Below are 18,370 nucleotides of genomic sequence, written 5' to 3'. Positions count from 1 at the left end.
GTTGAACTGAACTGAACTAAACTTAACATTACGCACTAATATGTATAAGAAGCATATATGTCTTTAAAATGTTGTTGGACTGGGATGTAACGTCTTGTAATGAAATCATGTAGCAAAAGGAAATGAATCATACAGCAAAAAGGAAATAAATTGTGATTGATGTATGTACCAGTTTCTAGCATGAGCTTAACTCAGACATATGTTCTACTATAATATGAGAAAGATTTTGCTTGCATGTAAAACTAGTGCTCTATATGAATGAAATCACAGAGTAAAGTTTACCGATGTAGCAATGAATCGAAATATAGTATACTTGCTCTAGAGAAAATGTATTGATGGGATGGTAGTTATAGTAATTCATTCATGCAAATCAGTGGTTTTCATGTATCCAAAATATTAAGTGGTTTCCATGATTTCTTTTTAGTAGAGTTTTAGTCATTATGCATAAATAACCCTAATTTATTCTATCAATATATATGAGGCTACCAGGCCACTTTCTTTTTTAGGCGATAGCAAGTTAGTAACCCCCTTACTTTTGTTCTTTTACTAATTATGAGTTGCTAATCTCTTCTTTATAGTAAATTTTTTGTTCTCTTTCCAATCTTCATAAAAGAGTTTTTCAATCCATATATTGTGTCATATTTATATAATTAGTCTTATTTCTCTTCTCCGAAAAGGCAGTGATCTAGAAAACCATTTTTTTTAATAAGTTATCTATAGAACCTTATTATTTGTTTTTCATAATCTAGTAGAAATTGATTCACCATCGAGTATTCTTGCATTGTCGTTTTCATGTTTTCCTTTAATTGAATTAAATTAGGTTTTAATACTTAAGTACTACAACTCTACAACAAACTGATAGCCTTATATAAGACGATATAAAACAACGATGTTAAAAAGGATTAATAGAAGAGCTCCGTAGATTTGCTATACTAGAATTGTATTTGGCTCGCCTTGATACTTTATTTGTTAGTTTTGACTCTTATGTAGCTATCATGTGACTTCATTAGGGGTGAAAGTTATTCGGATAAAATTCGAAATCCAATCAAATCCGAATTAGTAATTCGGAGCGGATTCAAAATGTTATTGGATTGGATTCAGATTGAGATTTTTCGAAAAATTGGATTTGCGAATCGGATTGGATTGAGGGCAATTGGATCCAAAAATCCCATTGGAACGAATAGTCACATGCCTTGTATTATGTATCTGGATTGGGATTAAGTGTTGAACTGTTTTTTTTTTTTTTATAAAAAAACTAGACCAATAGATCAGTAGGCGTAACACTTCAACCTTTCCCCTGAAACCCTAACATCACTTAATTCCTCATATCCTAAACTTATTAGGCTGTTGTTGACCTTAATTATTTAATCGAAAAACTAGAGTTTTAAATAATTAGATTTTCTGATCAGATCCAAACTAGATTATGAAAATTTAGATTGAATTGGATCGGATTCAAACTCTATTGTGAATCTAATTCTTTACGCATTATCTCAGTGTTCACCATAAGTGGTTAACTTTTGTTTTGAGGAGAAGCTTAAAAGATTAAGAAGAGAAAATACGAGGAAAAGGATATGATGAATGATGACAAAAATTTATGGTGTAAAAGAACGTGGTACATTCCTATCATTTCATTTTGCCATATTCTTAAAGTTTTATAAGCTTAACTAGTCAAAGATGTCGAATGGTATGAAATTTTGTTAATATAAAGTTGATACTAATTGATTTTGTGGACCATAAGCTTATTGGATAATGCTAATTATTCTACAAGAATTAAGCTAAGGTGGACCAATAAAATTTTAGCACTACTTGAGTTGTCCATAGACCATAATCCATATGGCTGAAAAGTGCAACAATGCAACCACAATAGAGGAAAAAAAACATTTCTTTCTATCAATTGGCCAATAAGTAAAAACATAATCATACATCTAAGAGATTTTGGAATTGAGGTAGATGATGAAAATTTTCATATAAGCCAAAGTTGAGAGGATTTAACGGTTGAGTTTGTTTTGTAAGAGACCGCTTATCTATACTAATATATTAAAAGGCGTGCGCAAATCAGGAACGGTGCCACGTGACGCTCTCCCTAGAGAGTTTTAGTTCATGATGTAATACATGTAGAATAAAAATAGAAATTGCATGGTATAGGTTTTGATCCCGTGACCTCAAGTTCATGTACTAAAGTTTTAGCCACTAGACCAAGTTGTAATTAGTGATATCATATCAAAGTACAATATTAATAAATGAAATTTTTCTTACCCGGGGCATAGCCCGGGACTAATAACTAGTTTTAAATTAAAATTAGGTAATGGCAAGCTTAATATTAAAAAGAGAATCAGCCCAATAGTGATTAAGTTGATTTCTTTCGGTGACTAATTTAACCCATTTAGTGACTAGGTCTACTTTTATATTAAAATTAGATTGTCTTTTTTAATAATTGTTGTTTAACGGTTTTGCACCTTTCTATATTTCATTTGGATTTGAATAAAAGATTACCCAATTATATATCTATTTTGTATACTATTCTTTTACTCATTTTTCTTAATGGAATTAAGTTTGTGGATCTTTAGAAGATTAGTTGGTAATGTCTTGAGAGTAATATATACAATATAGAATGATGAAATCTCGTATATGCTATTGTATTTGTAGTTCACTACATATTAAAAAGGGAATATATAAAGACAAATATGACGTTGAGATCTTATGAAAACCTACGTGAGTTGTCCCACATTGAACAAGAGATTATTAAACTATTCCATATTATGAATAGCTACTCTTCCTCCTACTAATTGATTTTAGAAATTAACTTCGTTCCATAATTTGGACTTGGAAGGTTCAAACTCTCCGATCCTCCGTTAACGGATGTGGCCAAGACCCATTTAACAATTACAAATCTATTTGAAGCCATTGTGGGATCAGCCAAAACCAAGTTTTCCCAATTACTAATAGGATGAAACATTCATGAATATGATCAAACCATTTGCATGATAGATAAAACTCCCATGGACTAATTAGCCAACTAGGTTTTGAACTTTTTTTTTTTGAAAAGGTTAGGAGACCCTTCGCACGAGGGGAGCTCCTACCTTATCAGTTAGAAGGATATGTGTAAAGCAGAAGGAGAACAATCTACAATAGAGAATCGACTATCCGCTAGGTGACCAACATTAGCTATCCAATCCGCTGCCCTATTTGCTTCCCGATAGATATGTCGTAATTCCCAGTTGTGAAATGTTTGTAGAAGGCATTGGATGTCTCGTATGATGTGGGAAATTTGCCATGGTGGTGACCAGATGCCTTTCACTGCGTGAATTACCATAAGATTATCGCCCTCTATGAACATGTGATGACATATGTTTGCCACATTGGTATTCATTTTGTCAACCACTACAAATAGGTATTATACACATCGTATGACGTATACATCCTCAGTCTTATGCCTAGGACAAACCCTCTCGAAAGGACCTTCCCATGACACAAACACACTAGCTACAAGCTGGACAACCAATCCACATCTTCTTGCTAATTTTCTTCCTTCCTTTTATACTATCCCATATTTTACTAATAGATTCCTTTATACTAACCTCCTGATTTAAATAAGTGATACATTTTTCTTTTTTATGCGAGAGCTTTTTGGGAGAAGTGTGTTACTTATTCAGGTACGGGGGAACTATGATAAACGAGGGCTCTGCTTAAGCAGCAAAACTGACCTTCTTCATGAACTCATTCCTCTGAATTCCTTATTAATCCACTGGAAAAGCTTTATATTTCTGTCCAAGATTTATGCCAAGCCATTGCTAAAACTTCTCAAGAATTTAGTGTTATCTTATCTTGATCATCTCCACAAACAAGTTAACAAAAATTTTTTCACAAGCATTGGGAGGCCTATGATGCAATGAAGATAAGCAACAACTAACAAGTCTAATTTGTTTCCTCCCATGAGAAACATGAAACAAACAGGACTTATCATTTGAACTCGAAATAAATCGTAGAGATTCTAACATGATTTTCACAGGATCATAGGACCATATACTATTTTCTTAACATTGTGAAAAACAATTGTGCTATTAACTTTTGTGGAGACTCATCACAAGCTAAAAACTCAATGATGTTGTCTGACTTGCTGACTTCTGAAGTAACCGAGCAGACTCTGAGCCTGCAAAAAATAAAAGCATGATAATCTACATCAGTTGATAGAATATACTCCATCTACCTCACCTTAATGTCTTCTAAAACGCGACATGTACAATACTTCCTTGGTTTTTAGAGAACAACTCTTATTCTTCGGAAAACTATCTAGAAAACAGGATAATAGACATAGTAAAATCTTATAACCATAATAGTCTATGGGTTCCTAATGGCAGTGAATACAAAAATAAGTTTGGTGGAACATGTTTCCTGATAACCAACTCTCCAAAGAATGTAGAAGTGATACAACATTTTGATGACTTGATATCTTTAGTTATGTATATGTAGAAGTATGAGAATTAGATAATTTGGTTATACACATAGAAACAAATCTGATAAGGAAAATGTTTTTCTTATATATTGATGATAAAGTTACAACGATACAGGAAAATACTCTTGGCAGAAGTATGAAAAATTTAAGACAGCAAGCAATATGGTTATATGTTCATGAAGTTGAGGAAGTAGAGTAAAACTATACCTTCTTTTTGGCTCTAGGGGTTCCTGAGCGTGACAAAGCTTCTAATGGAGGTATAACTGCTTCCTGATACGCCACAATGCAATATTCGTAGCTGTATGTACAAAGGCGTAGGAGTGCAGAAGCTGCAGTTTCTTTGGCTCTTGTTGAGCCTAGCTCAAGTATGATCACAAGTACAGGAATACCTCCAGCCTGACCAATGGCAGTCCTTCCCTCGAAAATCTTAGCGAGGTTTGCCAAAACAGCAACAGCCTTGTCAACCAGACCTGCAAAACAACAATGATAACAGCCCGGTATAGCCTGCACTTGTCAAGGTCTTGGTAGCTACTAGCTATGTGTAACTAGAAACTTCTAAGAGAAATTTTAATAAGAGATTGAAGCAAGTAGTAGTGGAAGGAAAGTATGAAAATATGTTTTCATTTCTTATTTGACAGTTTCAGTTATATATCTTGAAGAATAACATAGAAAATAATAGCAATAGTATTCCAACCACCCAATAATTTAGGGCCTGTTTTTGCTGTCATACTTTGTTTTCAGCTTTTCAGGTTCTCGGAAAACAAAAAACACAACTATGGAAATCAGAACAAGTAGTGTCCAGCTTTCTGTTATCAGTCTTCAACAAACACAGTTATTTGAACAATAACTAGTTTTAAGTTCATTATACAACTTATATCTCCCATGACTTGAAATAAAACAAAAAATCTGAAACTGGCTCGCAATTATGCCAAATGATCCATTGATTTTGCAAAAGCTTTCAATTAATTGCATTTGTTATGAACTCCAATAATCTACTTCCATTTTTGTTCTTAGCAGAACTTTTAGTAGCAGCTTAATCTTATTTCAATGCTAAAATCGATGTCTCCTTGAGAAAGATTTTCCATAGTGGACTAAAATATCAGAGTAAAGATAATAGTAATAGTAAGCTAAGACTAATCAACCATACCTGCAATAGGATCATTAACTAGTTCAAGTAAAAACCTCACACCATCAGCCCGAACAATCCTTATCCTGTTTTCATTAGAAATGGACAGATTAAACAAAGCAATGACTGCATTATTCTTTCCCTGAGCTGTTCCTTTCCGTAACAATTCAACTAAAGGAACAGTAGCCCCCGACCTGCCTATTCTCAACTTGTTTTCATGAATCATCGAAAGATAAAAGAGCGTGGCAGCTGAGTTTTCCCGGGCCTCTGGTGTGCCCACCTGAAGGACATAAATAAGGGGCTCTATTGCATCTTCATCTGTAATCGCAACTTTGTTGTCATTATTGATTGCCATATAGAGAAGAGAAGTTACAGAATTCTCTTGAATCTTTGGATCAGTAGAGTAAAGCAAGTTAACCACTAATCTTATACCCCCAAAATAAGTGATCAGAATTCTGTTATCCATGTTTTGCTGCACAAACAGTCGCAGTTGATCTGTGGCTTCTCTTAGGCTTTTGTTTGACTTGCTTTTGAGATTCTCAACCAAAATCTTAACTTTAGCATCAAGGCCTACAATGTTGGATTTCACAGGGTCAGGCAGCTTCACTTTGTTCATCTCACACCAGTTAGCAATGAGGGCCTTGCAAGTATAATTAGGGATCAAATTTAGGTGCAGTAACATCTGCCTGGTTATTGGACATACTGTAAGACCACGATCAATCCATTGCCTGATGTAAGCTCGTTCATAGGTTTTACCCGAGGAAACAATCACAGGATCCCTCATGATCTCAAGAGAGAGAGGGCAGATAAAATCAGCCGGTATAGACTTAGGTATGCCAATCTTGGACTGCTCCAGAACGAGAAGGCGACCATGCATACACGTGAGAAGAGTAATTAATTGTTGAATATAACCAGTTTTGGCATCATTTCTGGTTAGTTCAGCATTTTCTTTCAACTTCTCAAGAGCCACTGCCTCAATCAGGATATCTTGGTTTGACCTTAAGTCTAGGCATTCAGGAAGTTCTGCCAGCCTCAGCTCCCCGTGGCTGCTTGATACTTCCTTCATAGCTTCTGAAATGAATGTAAATGTAGATTCACATCCCATGTTCTTAGCATTATCAATGCAATGCTGTGAAAGAGCGATACAGCATCAGACAGATCACAACAGAAAATGAACAATTAGATGAATGTATGGAGCCACGTCCTACAATTCCAGCAGAGGGGTATATTTGTTCCATCATCAAGTACCAAAAGTATTTTGGTACCTCAAGATATCTGGGGCTCAACTCCGCGGAAATAAATAAAGGCAAGTCTTTGAGCAAGCGAACAATTTCCAAAATAGAGGTCTGGAGCCTTTTCACCAATAAATCAGCTTGGATGACCTATATTAATCATGGAAATGGCAGTTATAAGCAAAATGGTGAATAATGCTTTGAGAAGTAGTCTTAAGGTATTATATTGTATCAGCTCCCAAGTCTACCACTCTACCTGTAAAAAAAGATCCACAAAGTTAAAACTAGAATTTGTGCACAGAAGCAATTTTGATCATGAAGAAAGTTCGACTATGTGCACCAAATAATCTTCAGCTTCCTGACATAGTTAGTCGTCGTCTTGTCATTCTAACACTCCACAGGATTTGAGCACTGTGATAGATATGAATTATTTTGAGGCCAATAGATTATCATTATAAGAAGGTGAAGTGATGCAGGAGCATGTGCCTGGCAATCTGGAAATGAGCTAAGAGGAACCCTCAAAACTAGCGCCTTAATATCTCATTCACACACCTTAGGCTTAGGAGGATGAGGACATTCTATGGGAGTAAGTCGAGTAATCCTCCTCTATAGTGCTTAAAAGGTGTTTTAGGAATCAAAGGATAAATTCTAGCGAGTATACAAGAGGTTAAGACATAGAAGATGTCAAGTTCTTGTACAGCAAGCTGTACGTTATCCATGAGCTATCACACGGACATTTACCTAGGCAGCATGATTCAACACAACAACCAGAAAGACAATTAGTCCCTAAACCTGTTAGATAGTGCAACAACTAGATATACTCAATTCAATTTTATATGTCATCTTTAGTTTACAAGAAATAAATACACCAAAGTAGTTGAGAAACACCCACTAATCAGATAGTGCAACAACTAGATATACTCAATTCAATTTAAATTCATCTAGATTATAGTGTTGGAAGTTTAGGAACAAATATGAAGCTTCCTCAACACATACGTGAATAAAAGCAACGATGCTCAAACAAACTTTATGAACTTACAAGATATATCCTGCTTGCCAATGGATGCCAGTTCTCAAAAAGATATGTAGACTCTTCTATTGAGCAGATAAGTTGTTCTAGCGCCTCGCTAAGTTGATCATCAGAAGCTATGCTTGTGTCAATACTTATTTCAGCTACTGGCTTTAGCGGCTTTAATATTTCTACAATCATTTGATAACATTTCTGCACTGGTTCCGAGCCAAAGTTGTCATGTGCTGATAAACTGAAGAACAAAGAGATATGTCGAAGGATATTCCGCCACAATAGTACCTCCATGGCACCTATAACAAAGAAAATAAACTTGAAAGAATAATTCTCCTAAAGACTTGAGTTCACAGCTGATTATGAGCAACTTGGACACAGTTTTGAGGCTCTTAGACGCAGAAACTAAAAAGAATAGGCACTCTAACTTCAGGTTAAAACATCACTCATCTTAGTTAAATAGACTTCCCTAATTACTATAATGACTATTTCTGATGATTTTTACAAGATCTCTTCTACAATAATCAATGGAACAGGAGCTGTAAGCCAGTATCTGCCTTATCAACTACTGCTGCTCAAGTGGTGAACTTTAAATCACTTCACAAACAACAAGTGCAGCCGCAACAACAATGACAAACAAAAACCAGTATAGATAATGCACAGTCTGACATACAAGTAGTCTTTTCATTCTCCCTGGAGTACAAAAAAGGCGATAACCAAAGTATCCAATTCCCCATTCACTGAGTTGGTGTACTTCTAATGAAGTGTTGATCCTCCTAAACCAAAAACTGGTTAAATTCCAAGGACCATTCATATTAAGCATTTTGAGTTTGAGAGAAACAAAGCTATATGTATTTAACTAAGCTTTTCTGCATAGCAATCCATATGGATTATTTACTTCCAACACAAGAAGAGGAATAATTCAAGCAATAAACTCAAGTTACTTAATCCCCCATTTGGTAATAAATTCATATGCAGTTTTGCTTAGAAAGTCTATGATAACAATATAACATAACACCTGCCCACCCCAAATTTGTGATTTTCTTATCATAGTTTCATTACCATCGATTACCATTTTAGAAGTGTGTCGAGTGAAAATGAAAATTTTATAAAGAAAATCACATATTTCGAGATGAGATATTAAAACAGCAATGAAGTATGATTTATTGACCCTTATTATCATTTTAGTAATTAGTACCACCTACCAAACAAGCTGTTAGTTCATACAACATGCAAGTTTAGGGAAATAGATACTACCTCTGTATTTTCTTAGTTGCACCATTTGCTTTTTCACATTTGTCGAGATGATTCTTTGAATGTTAATATCTCTTATTGGATGTAAGTAAAAATTATAAAATTTTGATATTTGAAATCCTCGCATTGAGACAAACCCCACTTGACTATATTTTTTCTTATATAATAATGCGATATAGCTTAATAAAGTTGGTTGATGAATAGTACCACAAAACCAAATGGTGCAACTAAAAAAGTACGGAGGTAGTATGTTGTTGTTTAATATCACAATCATCAAAATCTTACCTAGTTCATGTTGCATATACAATATCATGTAAAAAAGACTAAAAAAATGAGTACAACCCAAAATAATTACTTTACCTCTCTTGCTCTCTAGGAAAACGAAGAAAATGAATTTCTGAGATGAATTTCCTCATTCTGGAATGAAAGTCAGTGATAAATCCATCTGGGTCAACTCATTGATGATCATACTCAATAGTCAAACTTGCAACTTCCTTAGATATTTCCCGCGAAAATTCTGTTATTTTGAAGGTTGACTAGTAAAACAGCTGTCAGTTTGACAATTTGGGTAAGTTGTCGTGGACTTTAGAGGTAAAAGGAAATGGACCGATTTCCCACTCCTACATGAATTATTATTTTGCAGATAATAATGCTGCAAAGGAAAAAAAAAAATTGGATATGTTGTTTTAGAATTATTTTACCACTATACAAAGGAAAATATCGCAAAGAAGATAAGACGGTAATAATTGTCGCGGTATAAAATCAAAAAAGTCCTAAGGTCGAACTCATGAGAGCTTATCAGCTTGGGGTAGGTTCGGAACCACCTGCGTGATGTAGGCCGAGACCTACTCGTTTTTAGGTTTTATACTAAAGCGTAAAAAGACTCAAGACGGGGGAGTGGTGACCTCCTATATAAATAATAACATAGTCACTGAGTTCGAAATTAACTTCTCTTTTTCTGCTAAAACTTAAGGAAAACCGCTAATTGAAATAGCGATTTCTAAAATGAAATCGGTCTTTATGATAGTGTTTTACAAATGTTCACTAAAAAATGAAAAGAAAATATGTGTAATACATTTACTAAGCCGCACAAACAAAGTAACAAACCAACTTTGCAAAACAAATGCATGCAAAACTCATTGATAATGATATCTCTTTGTAGTTAAAGAAAATTCTCAAATTTTATAGAGAAATTTTTTCATAACATCGTCATTGTATTGTTTTTGGTCTGTACATAATATATATGTTTTTTGTTGGAACTCGGAAGTAGTTGGTTAATCCATTGAAATGATATAATAGATGGAGTTTTAACGTATTCCTAACTGTTTTTATTGCCGATACTGACTCGCGACTAGGTAGTGTTAGGGAACGAACCGCTCTTTCCTAGTCAATATCCGCCTTCTTGTACTGATAGTTGGTTTCTTCTCTATCTTCAGCTAAAAACCGGTTAGCGGCACTACTAGCATATCAAAGTACTGGGTATTCACTAACAGTTAGCCTAGAGATATGGATACATGAGCAAGATGGAATAAGCTAGAAGCTATTCTTAAGAATACATTTAAGGTATTAAATATCTGACAAAATAAGCTTTAGCTCTGATTCTCTGAACCATGTACAAAGCTCACTATCACTAATCCCTTTATCTAATTACTCGTACTAAATTGGCTTAAGCAGTTATCTACACAGCAGAAACCCTTTTGCAAAAAGTTAGTAATAACAGGGTTAGACCTATTTATCAGCTCATCTACTAGCAAGGTTCGCCGGTGTTATGCCCATGAATATCCTTTCGTCATATCTCCCGTTTTGTTTCGAAGCTATGTTCTTTTGCTTGAACTGAAGTTCCTGCATCTTTCACAATCATCCCACCTGCCATGAAATGTATGAATATGATTAGCATAATCTATTGTAATAAGCTATAAACATTCTTCAAGAGTAACAGACCAAGACTATTTTCTTAATCCAAGTCATTCAAATTTCAAAGTAATGTCACAGGATTTAAGAAAGCAATTAAAAAGCATCAATCTCAGCATTAACTAGTCATGCAGGATACGGTACTACTTGGTTCAACTCTTGTGGCTTTATTGCAGAAGAAATTCAGTTCGGATAAGTTAATAAAAGTTGAGATAAGTTCTGATTAGTTCAGACAAATTTCAACAATTTATAAAGTTAGTTCATTTGAGTTTGGATAAGTTCAGTTAAGTTGAAGTTAGTTCAGATAAGTCAACATCAACTGAATAGAACACCCTAAATACGGATTTCAGTAGTGATATACGAAGGATTGATATATGAGGCAAGAAAAATAGAACTTAAATCTAGGAACCATGAGCGTCTTGTGGCGAGCAATTTGAACACAGCCAAACATAACTAAACAAAATCATCAGAGAAGCTCCTTGTGTAAAAGCAATTAAAACTGATTATAAGAACCATCTTCATTGTGATTGAAAGCTACAATAATTACCTTGATTGATAGACCCTAATCCATGGATGGAATTAGCACTGGCAGATAATATGTGGTGATATTTCTGTGCAAACGAACGATCACCAGCTGTACTTATTTCATTTTCTCCACCGGGTAAACAATTGTCAGTTGTGGTTGCCCTGGATGAAGATTTTGGTAAGTTGGTTGACCAGGATCCTCCATTTGACCCAGCCAGTCCCATGATAACATCTGCCTGTGAAAAATAATTACAAGCAAACCATCAGCTAGGTAATATATCTGGCGCACGCGCGCACACACACAAATCACAGACAAAAAGATGCTACCAAATCAATTATTGGAGCAGGGGAAAATCCTATTTGCATTGCATAGATGTCTGGTCAATCTCCCAACTTGGTAATTCTGAAGAATTCCCCGAAAGGAAGTGAATACAATAAAATATCTATGTTTCACGATTAAATCAAGATCACTCAAATATTTTTAGCACAGAAATGACCTTAATCTTTTCCTACTAGATTTAAAGCATTCCCACGAGAACATTTCTTTCTAAAACCACTGCAGTGCAACAAGATGCAGGTAATGAACCGGTCGAAAGATCATAATTAACTACTAAGTGAAAGCAGATAAGCAAGATCATCCCACTCCAGAATTTGGAATCCTCCATTGTCAAAGTGAATTTACATCCGCTGGAAGCATATGGGCAAAGAATAGCACATCAATTTCTTATCTACCAAATCCTGTTAACACACCATGACATCTGCCAGCTAAATAGGAGTTGTGATTTCCAAGTTCTAACATCAAGAAGGAAGAATAACCGTGTTGTCGAACCATAATATGAAGTACAAGAAACTACAGTTATCACAAGTACCTATTCCACTTTCTCACCTGGGTAATACTTACCTGGAATTAGATTATCCAAACTTGTGTGAACTTTTATGAAATTTTGGGAGTGATTTTTTTATTGGGAACTTGTTTCCTAGAGAAAGCTCCAACGACTGTTAGTCTGTTATTTAAGCAATAAGAATAGCTTGCTCTACATGCATTTAGCATCTGCAAACATATCTACAACAACATTGCTTACTTAAAGATGGCTCTCAACTATGTTAATTTATATATGTATAACTCCTTTGTGGTACCCTCAGCTAAGTTACAGATGATTGATGAATTGGTATGCAAAAAAAATTGCATTCTAACTCCTCAAAGTCTTGAATTTATTTAGAAGGATCTGACATATGAGAGCTTTACTATGATTTCTATTAAACCAAGGTACAGCCTATTCTATTATACCAAAGTACTCATTAAGCTTTCTCCCCGTTTTTGAGGGCCATCAATCATCTACAAAGCCTGCACATTTCCTCTTAAGTCTACTTTGACGCTGTTAACAACAATGAATTCACTCTTTAAGTGTATCTTTTAACAATACAACTCTTTCAAAAAAAGTTAAATCCTACTATATGATGACAGATGACTGCTTTTTGTTAGTTACCGAAAATCTCATAACCAGAGTGACATAGCAAAATCCAATAAGCAACGAAAAGGCCACAAACCTTATTTGGATGGACGTCATCAAAAACATGGACTTGACCACCATAAATTATAGTCATTTGTCTGCTACCAGATGCAGTTAGTCCACGCGAACTGCGATCCAGTAATTTAACAGGCATAATAAAATAAAAATGGCAAGGAATAGTATAGGCTGATAAAAAAATTTGAGACAGTAAAGAGGCGTTAGCCCAACCTTAAAGGGTTAGATGATTCTGGCTCGGAATTATTCGTGGCAGGCTTAAGGTTGCGGCCACTCGGCACGAACCCAGATGGGTTCCTCTCAGAAACAGGATTACTGACAGCATTTATTGTACTCAAAATACCGGAGCCCTTTTTTCCAGTCCTAGATCCTTCATCAGCAGCCAGCTGAGACAAGACTGATGGACCAGATATGGTGTCCCTCAATCTGCTTGACGGCACTTGATACATGAGAGGAGAAGACTTCATGACACAAGCATTATACTGCATGCTACTCCCACCAACATTCATAGGTATCGACCGCTCAGAGTTTACAAAGTTGACATTGGTGCCCATACTTGTCTGTGAAACGAAAGAAGAAACCGGCCTAATTTGGTGAGGTACTCCATGAAGAGGCCCATCAAAAGGTGAGATTTTGAGTCTTTCTCCTCCACTTACACTGCGAAGCATCTAGATTTGAACAAAGGAATATATACTCATAAATAATAATATAAAAAAGGATTCGTTACGCTAAAACAAAGGAATGCTGCAGGCATATACCTTCATCATATGTGAGCTCTCAGGAACTTTTTGAGGAATCCCCTCTCTTGATGACTCAACAAAAGCAGAATCCGAATGACTCCTCTTACTTCCCATAAATCGATTGCTTACTTCAGACACAGAAAGATCACTTTTTGGACCATAACATGATATTCTCTCCAATTGACTACCAACCTGTTTCTCTGCCATTGATAGTGGGAATCTAATTCATATTTCATAGAAAACGCAGTAATGCCCAAGTTTTGAAAAAAGAAGAAAATAAAGAGGAACCCACTTTCTTCAAATATGCACACATTCATAAATTCCTCAGCTTGAAACTGATACTACACTCAGTTTTTTTAAAAAATCTTTGACAATATCAAGCAAGTGCATATGTCAAGGGACCAACTCAACCAAAAGCTTAAGCTAGCTATATGTGACTTTTTTGTCACGCTGGCTCTTATTATCATGTCAAGGGACCAACTCAACCAAAAGCTTAAGCTGATGGTTGAGGCCCCAGGAATAGATTTATACTAGATCAGCATAAATCATATCCTTTTTCGGGGGGAAAGACAGCTACCAAGTACTACATTACATTAGTGATCAAATCGTGAGTACTTCCTCCTCCATTAATTACTTGCATCGTCTTGACCTGGCACACTTTTAAGGGCGAAAATTAGAAAAGGTAAACGGACAAATTAATTAACAGTGTGTTTGGTTCATTTTTAGTAAAGGAAAAGAAGAGAAGAGAAATGAAGGGAAGAGAAAAGAAAAGAATGGAAGAGAATGGAAAAAAACCTTAACTTCTCATGTCTGGTATAAATTTTCTCTTTCCTTCCAAATTCCCCCACTTTTGGGAGGAAAGGAAAGTAAAATTTTATTAAAGAGTCTTTCCTTCCATTTCCTTTCACTTAAATTTTTTTTAATGAACCAAACATTTTCCTTCCTTTTCTTTCCAAATCCTTTCTACCAAACAAATTGTAAAATAACTTCGAATACTTGTTACAAAGACGGTTTGAGTTATCAAGATTAAAACTACATCAATTAATTTAGTCTGCTTACATTCTCTAACCTCTTCTTTAAAATGAACGATGCAAGAATTAGAAATAAGTATGACATAAAATATCTCAGCTTGACAATGGAAATACTAAGCAGACATAAACACCACATTTATAAGTACTAAACCTGCCTTCTTCTTCAAAAAGAACCAAATTAATCAAATGTATAGCTACACATTAACTAAATCACATTCTTTAGAGAAAATTACCCACAAAATAACATTCTTTACAGAAAATTACCCACAAAATCACATTCTATAAAGGAAACACAGAAGAAAACTTATGAAAAAGACTACTTGCAAAACAGCCAAAGATATACCACCCAATAATCTATGTGAGAACAAAAATATAACATTATGAAAATCACATTCTATAAAGAAAATACAGAAGTAGAAATTAAGCAAAATAGATCAAATAAAGAAACCTAACATAATAGAAAATACCCAGATATAAAATTCAAGACAAAAACTTAGAGAAGATGCAAAAAAAGAGAAATTACCACCAAGAAAGTCATGAAAAATAGCAGGGGAAGTTTTAGTGTTAGAAGGAGTAGGATTAGTGTTGTCACCCGTCATCATTATCGCCATTATTGCCATTTCATCTCCATTTTTAGTACAGATAAAATTAATAAAGGAGGAATTTTTATTTTTAATTTTGGGGGGTTGGGTATTTTTAGAAACAAGGAGTAGTCAATGATTTGATTTGATGGGAAAGGAAGCTCGATTATCAGTAAAGAGCAAAGTAGCTGCAGTGAGTGTGAGTGAGAGTGAGCTGAGGAGAGTGACAAAGGAGAGAGAGAGAGATGGGTGAATGTAGTATTAAATAGCAAAAGTTGATGTCTTTATTTGTCTCTCTCCTCTTCTCTCCTCTTGAACTTTGGCCAAATTAGTACATACACACGTTCGTATGATAAGAATCATACGCACGATAAACATGAATGATTAGATTATGAACACGAAGATCAATACCAATGAATATGTATCAACAAAGATGTATACTCCATCCGTTTCTTTTTGATTTACACACTTTCCTTTTTTGTCGGTTTCTTTTTAATCTACACAATATTGTTTTTTCTATATTTGGTAATATATCATATATACGTTCTCCTCTTTTTCCACCCATGTCATTCACTTTTTAATATTTTAATTCACTCTTTTGTTTCTTTCTCTTACTTTTCAGTTTCTCTCTCATACTTTTGTACTGCTTTCTTGGTTCTCCCCCAAAGTGAAGTGAGTAAATTAATATGAAACTGAGGGAGTATTATATATATATTCATTTGACTGGGTATTCATGATTTCATGTACATGTATTCATTCAGTTTGTTATCTATATACATTTAGCTTATTTTCTATGTACATTTGGCTTGTTATCAATTTACGTGTGGTGCATCATGCTATATATAGTAGCGTGTGCACCTTCTAGGCGGTTGCGAGCTTTGTCTAGTTCATAGCGGTTATAAACTTGGGCGTTTATAGTAGTGGCACATGTAATCTAACAACGGTAGGGCCAATTTTTTGTGCCTAAAACTCGTTTTTTCTAGCCAAATATAGCCGGCTTTGCGAGACATAATCTGGCCAGAGAAACTTTGTGCTGGAGAATCATTTTCATGTTGCCCAAGATTCATCCCAAACAAGATCGAGCCTAAAAACCAGGCCCAAAATTTGCCAAGGCCCGAGCATTTCTCTGACTGGGCTAACCTTGATCGACTCTAATAGTGTCATAAAGTGTATATAAAGTAGGAAAATATAATATATTAAGGTTTTGTTACGTTCTCTCCAACTTTTTATTTTTATGGTATGGAGAACATTCCTATATAAACCTCAATCTATACAATATTCTTGATCCAACGTTTATGGACAAGAGCGTTGATAACTGGTTGTGGACTAGTACTATTAATCGTAGTCGAATTATTGTGGTGATCATGATAGCCAGATTATGTGGTATTTATGTGACAAGACACTTGATAGTAAAGGGGAAAGGTAAAGAAAATCTTCACTAATACGTACCACAGCTGGAAGAATACTACCCAACCAACTAAATCAAGCAAGCTTGGTAGTATTCTCTTCACCTCATTGTTACTTATAATAATGACATAATGCGTATATAAAGTTGGAAATGATTATAGATACTACGTTGTTTTATATATAGAGTAGTATTAGTTAGTCCTTGTATATACCAGCATATACTTTTATTCTATTCGGATACTACAATATTACTTAAATTTACTTTAATCAGTTCATGTACTACTCCCTCTCATAATATAGTGCTTACTTTTTATTTTTCACAAGAATTAAGAAAAATGAAAAGAGTGGCCTTTATATGGTTGTTGGAGTATACTTTCACTCATTTGGCTCTTCTCTTAAAAGTCCTCTACTTAATCTTCATTGGGCTATTATATATAGGGCCCAAAGAAATGAATATTTCATTATCCCTTAAAAATCACCAATAAAATCTCCATTAATTAATAATACCTCCTTTCAATTTTTTAAATTATAACATTTGATTTTTTTCAATCTACTCACCAGCGGCGAAAAGGCAAATGTTAAATACAGGAAGTACATAAAGAAAAAGGAGTCAATAGTAGTTTTTAATTCTTCACACTTGTGAAGATTAAGGTTGGCCTAGTGGTTGTGACTTCTAAAATCATTTTTCCACCTATGTAACAAGGATTGTATTTTCACCCCTTGCAAGAAGGATCCGAATTTCTCTCTCTTCTTACAAGACAATTCTCCTTACCAGAAAATTTTCGTTATGGTGATACTCAGCATCTTCACATTGTAGAGGGAGAGAAGCTCTTCCCAATTATGTTTAAACTCGAACTTAAAGCCAAAAAACTAAATAGAGCCTTACAGCCTCGTACCACCGTTCACCTTTGGTTGAGAAAAATAAGGTATGTGATTTGGGTTTAGAATGACTAATATCTATACCTAGTGTTTGTTTGCAAAATATTACATTTCTAATCCCATACCTCAAATCCATAAGGTATGAGGTTTAGAAACCCAAGGAGGAGGTGGGTATGACTCATACCAAACCTTCAGGTATAAAAATAAAAGGAAAAAATTCATTCCAAGATAAATCCAAACACATCGAATCAAGTATCAAGGTCCAACCCCATCCCGCTCCAGTTTCATTCCTTATTTCAAACTTATACCATTTAGTAAACCAAACTCCCCCTAAAATGCTTTCAAAGTCCAATCTTCACAGCACGAAAAAAAAAATTCCAACTCTACAAAACAAACCGCACACATATTATATACTCCCTCCGTCCCAAAATATAGTTCCCATTTCCATTTTGGGTGTCCCAAAATATAGTTCCCATTTCCATATTTAGTTCCATATTTTTCTGTAATTTGTCTAGAAAAACCGTGTCCCATCATTTATTTGCTTCTTGAATTTTGTTTTTTCCTTTATTTATTCAACCAAAATTTTATAATTAATGCTCTTTCACCAATTATTCTCCACTCTCTCTCCTAAAATCATCTTTTCCCATACAACATTTATTTAAATAAATAAAAAATCTTTACTAT

At 34.7% G+C, this 18,370-nt stretch overlaps 2 protein-coding genes across 2 annotated transcripts; both read right to left on the bottom strand.

Moving 5' to 3' along the window:
• Positions 1–3,788: 3,788 nt before the first annotated feature.
• Positions 3,789–9,466, bottom strand: LOC104887725 (U-box domain-containing protein 4). The gene is made up of 6 exons (XM_019248072.3): positions 9,447–9,466; positions 7,851–8,131; positions 6,845–6,961; positions 5,601–6,708; positions 4,661–4,923; positions 3,789–4,150 (listed from the first exon to the last, which is right to left on the bottom strand). Exons 2-6 carry the CDS (start codon positions 8,124–8,126, stop codon positions 4,097–4,099), a joined length of 1,818 nt encoding a protein of 605 aa, XP_019103617.2. The 5' UTR covers positions 8,127–8,131; positions 9,447–9,466; the 3' UTR covers positions 3,789–4,096.
• Positions 9,467–10,615: 1,149 nt separating this feature from the next.
• On the bottom strand, positions 10,616–15,693 carry LOC104887727 (protein TIFY 8). The gene is made up of 6 exons (XM_010672448.3): positions 15,343–15,693; positions 13,807–13,988; positions 13,262–13,716; positions 13,071–13,161; positions 11,545–11,758; positions 10,616–10,952 (listed from the first exon to the last, which is right to left on the bottom strand). The coding sequence occupies exons 1-6, from the start codon at positions 15,437–15,439 to the stop codon at positions 10,876–10,878; spliced, it is 1,116 nt and encodes a 371-aa protein (XP_010670750.2). The 5' UTR covers positions 15,440–15,693; the 3' UTR covers positions 10,616–10,875.
• Positions 15,694–18,370: the final 2,677 nt, after the last annotated feature.

This window comes from Beta vulgaris, chromosome 2, assembly GCF_026745355.1.
Source record: "Beta vulgaris subsp. vulgaris cultivar EL10 chromosome 2, EL10.2, whole genome shotgun sequence".
Classification (NCBI taxonomy): Eukaryota; Viridiplantae; Streptophyta; class Magnoliopsida; order Caryophyllales; family Amaranthaceae; genus Beta; species Beta vulgaris.
The sequence above is the reverse complement of the archived record's forward strand: the minus strand, read 5'-3'. Positions and strand labels throughout refer to the sequence as shown.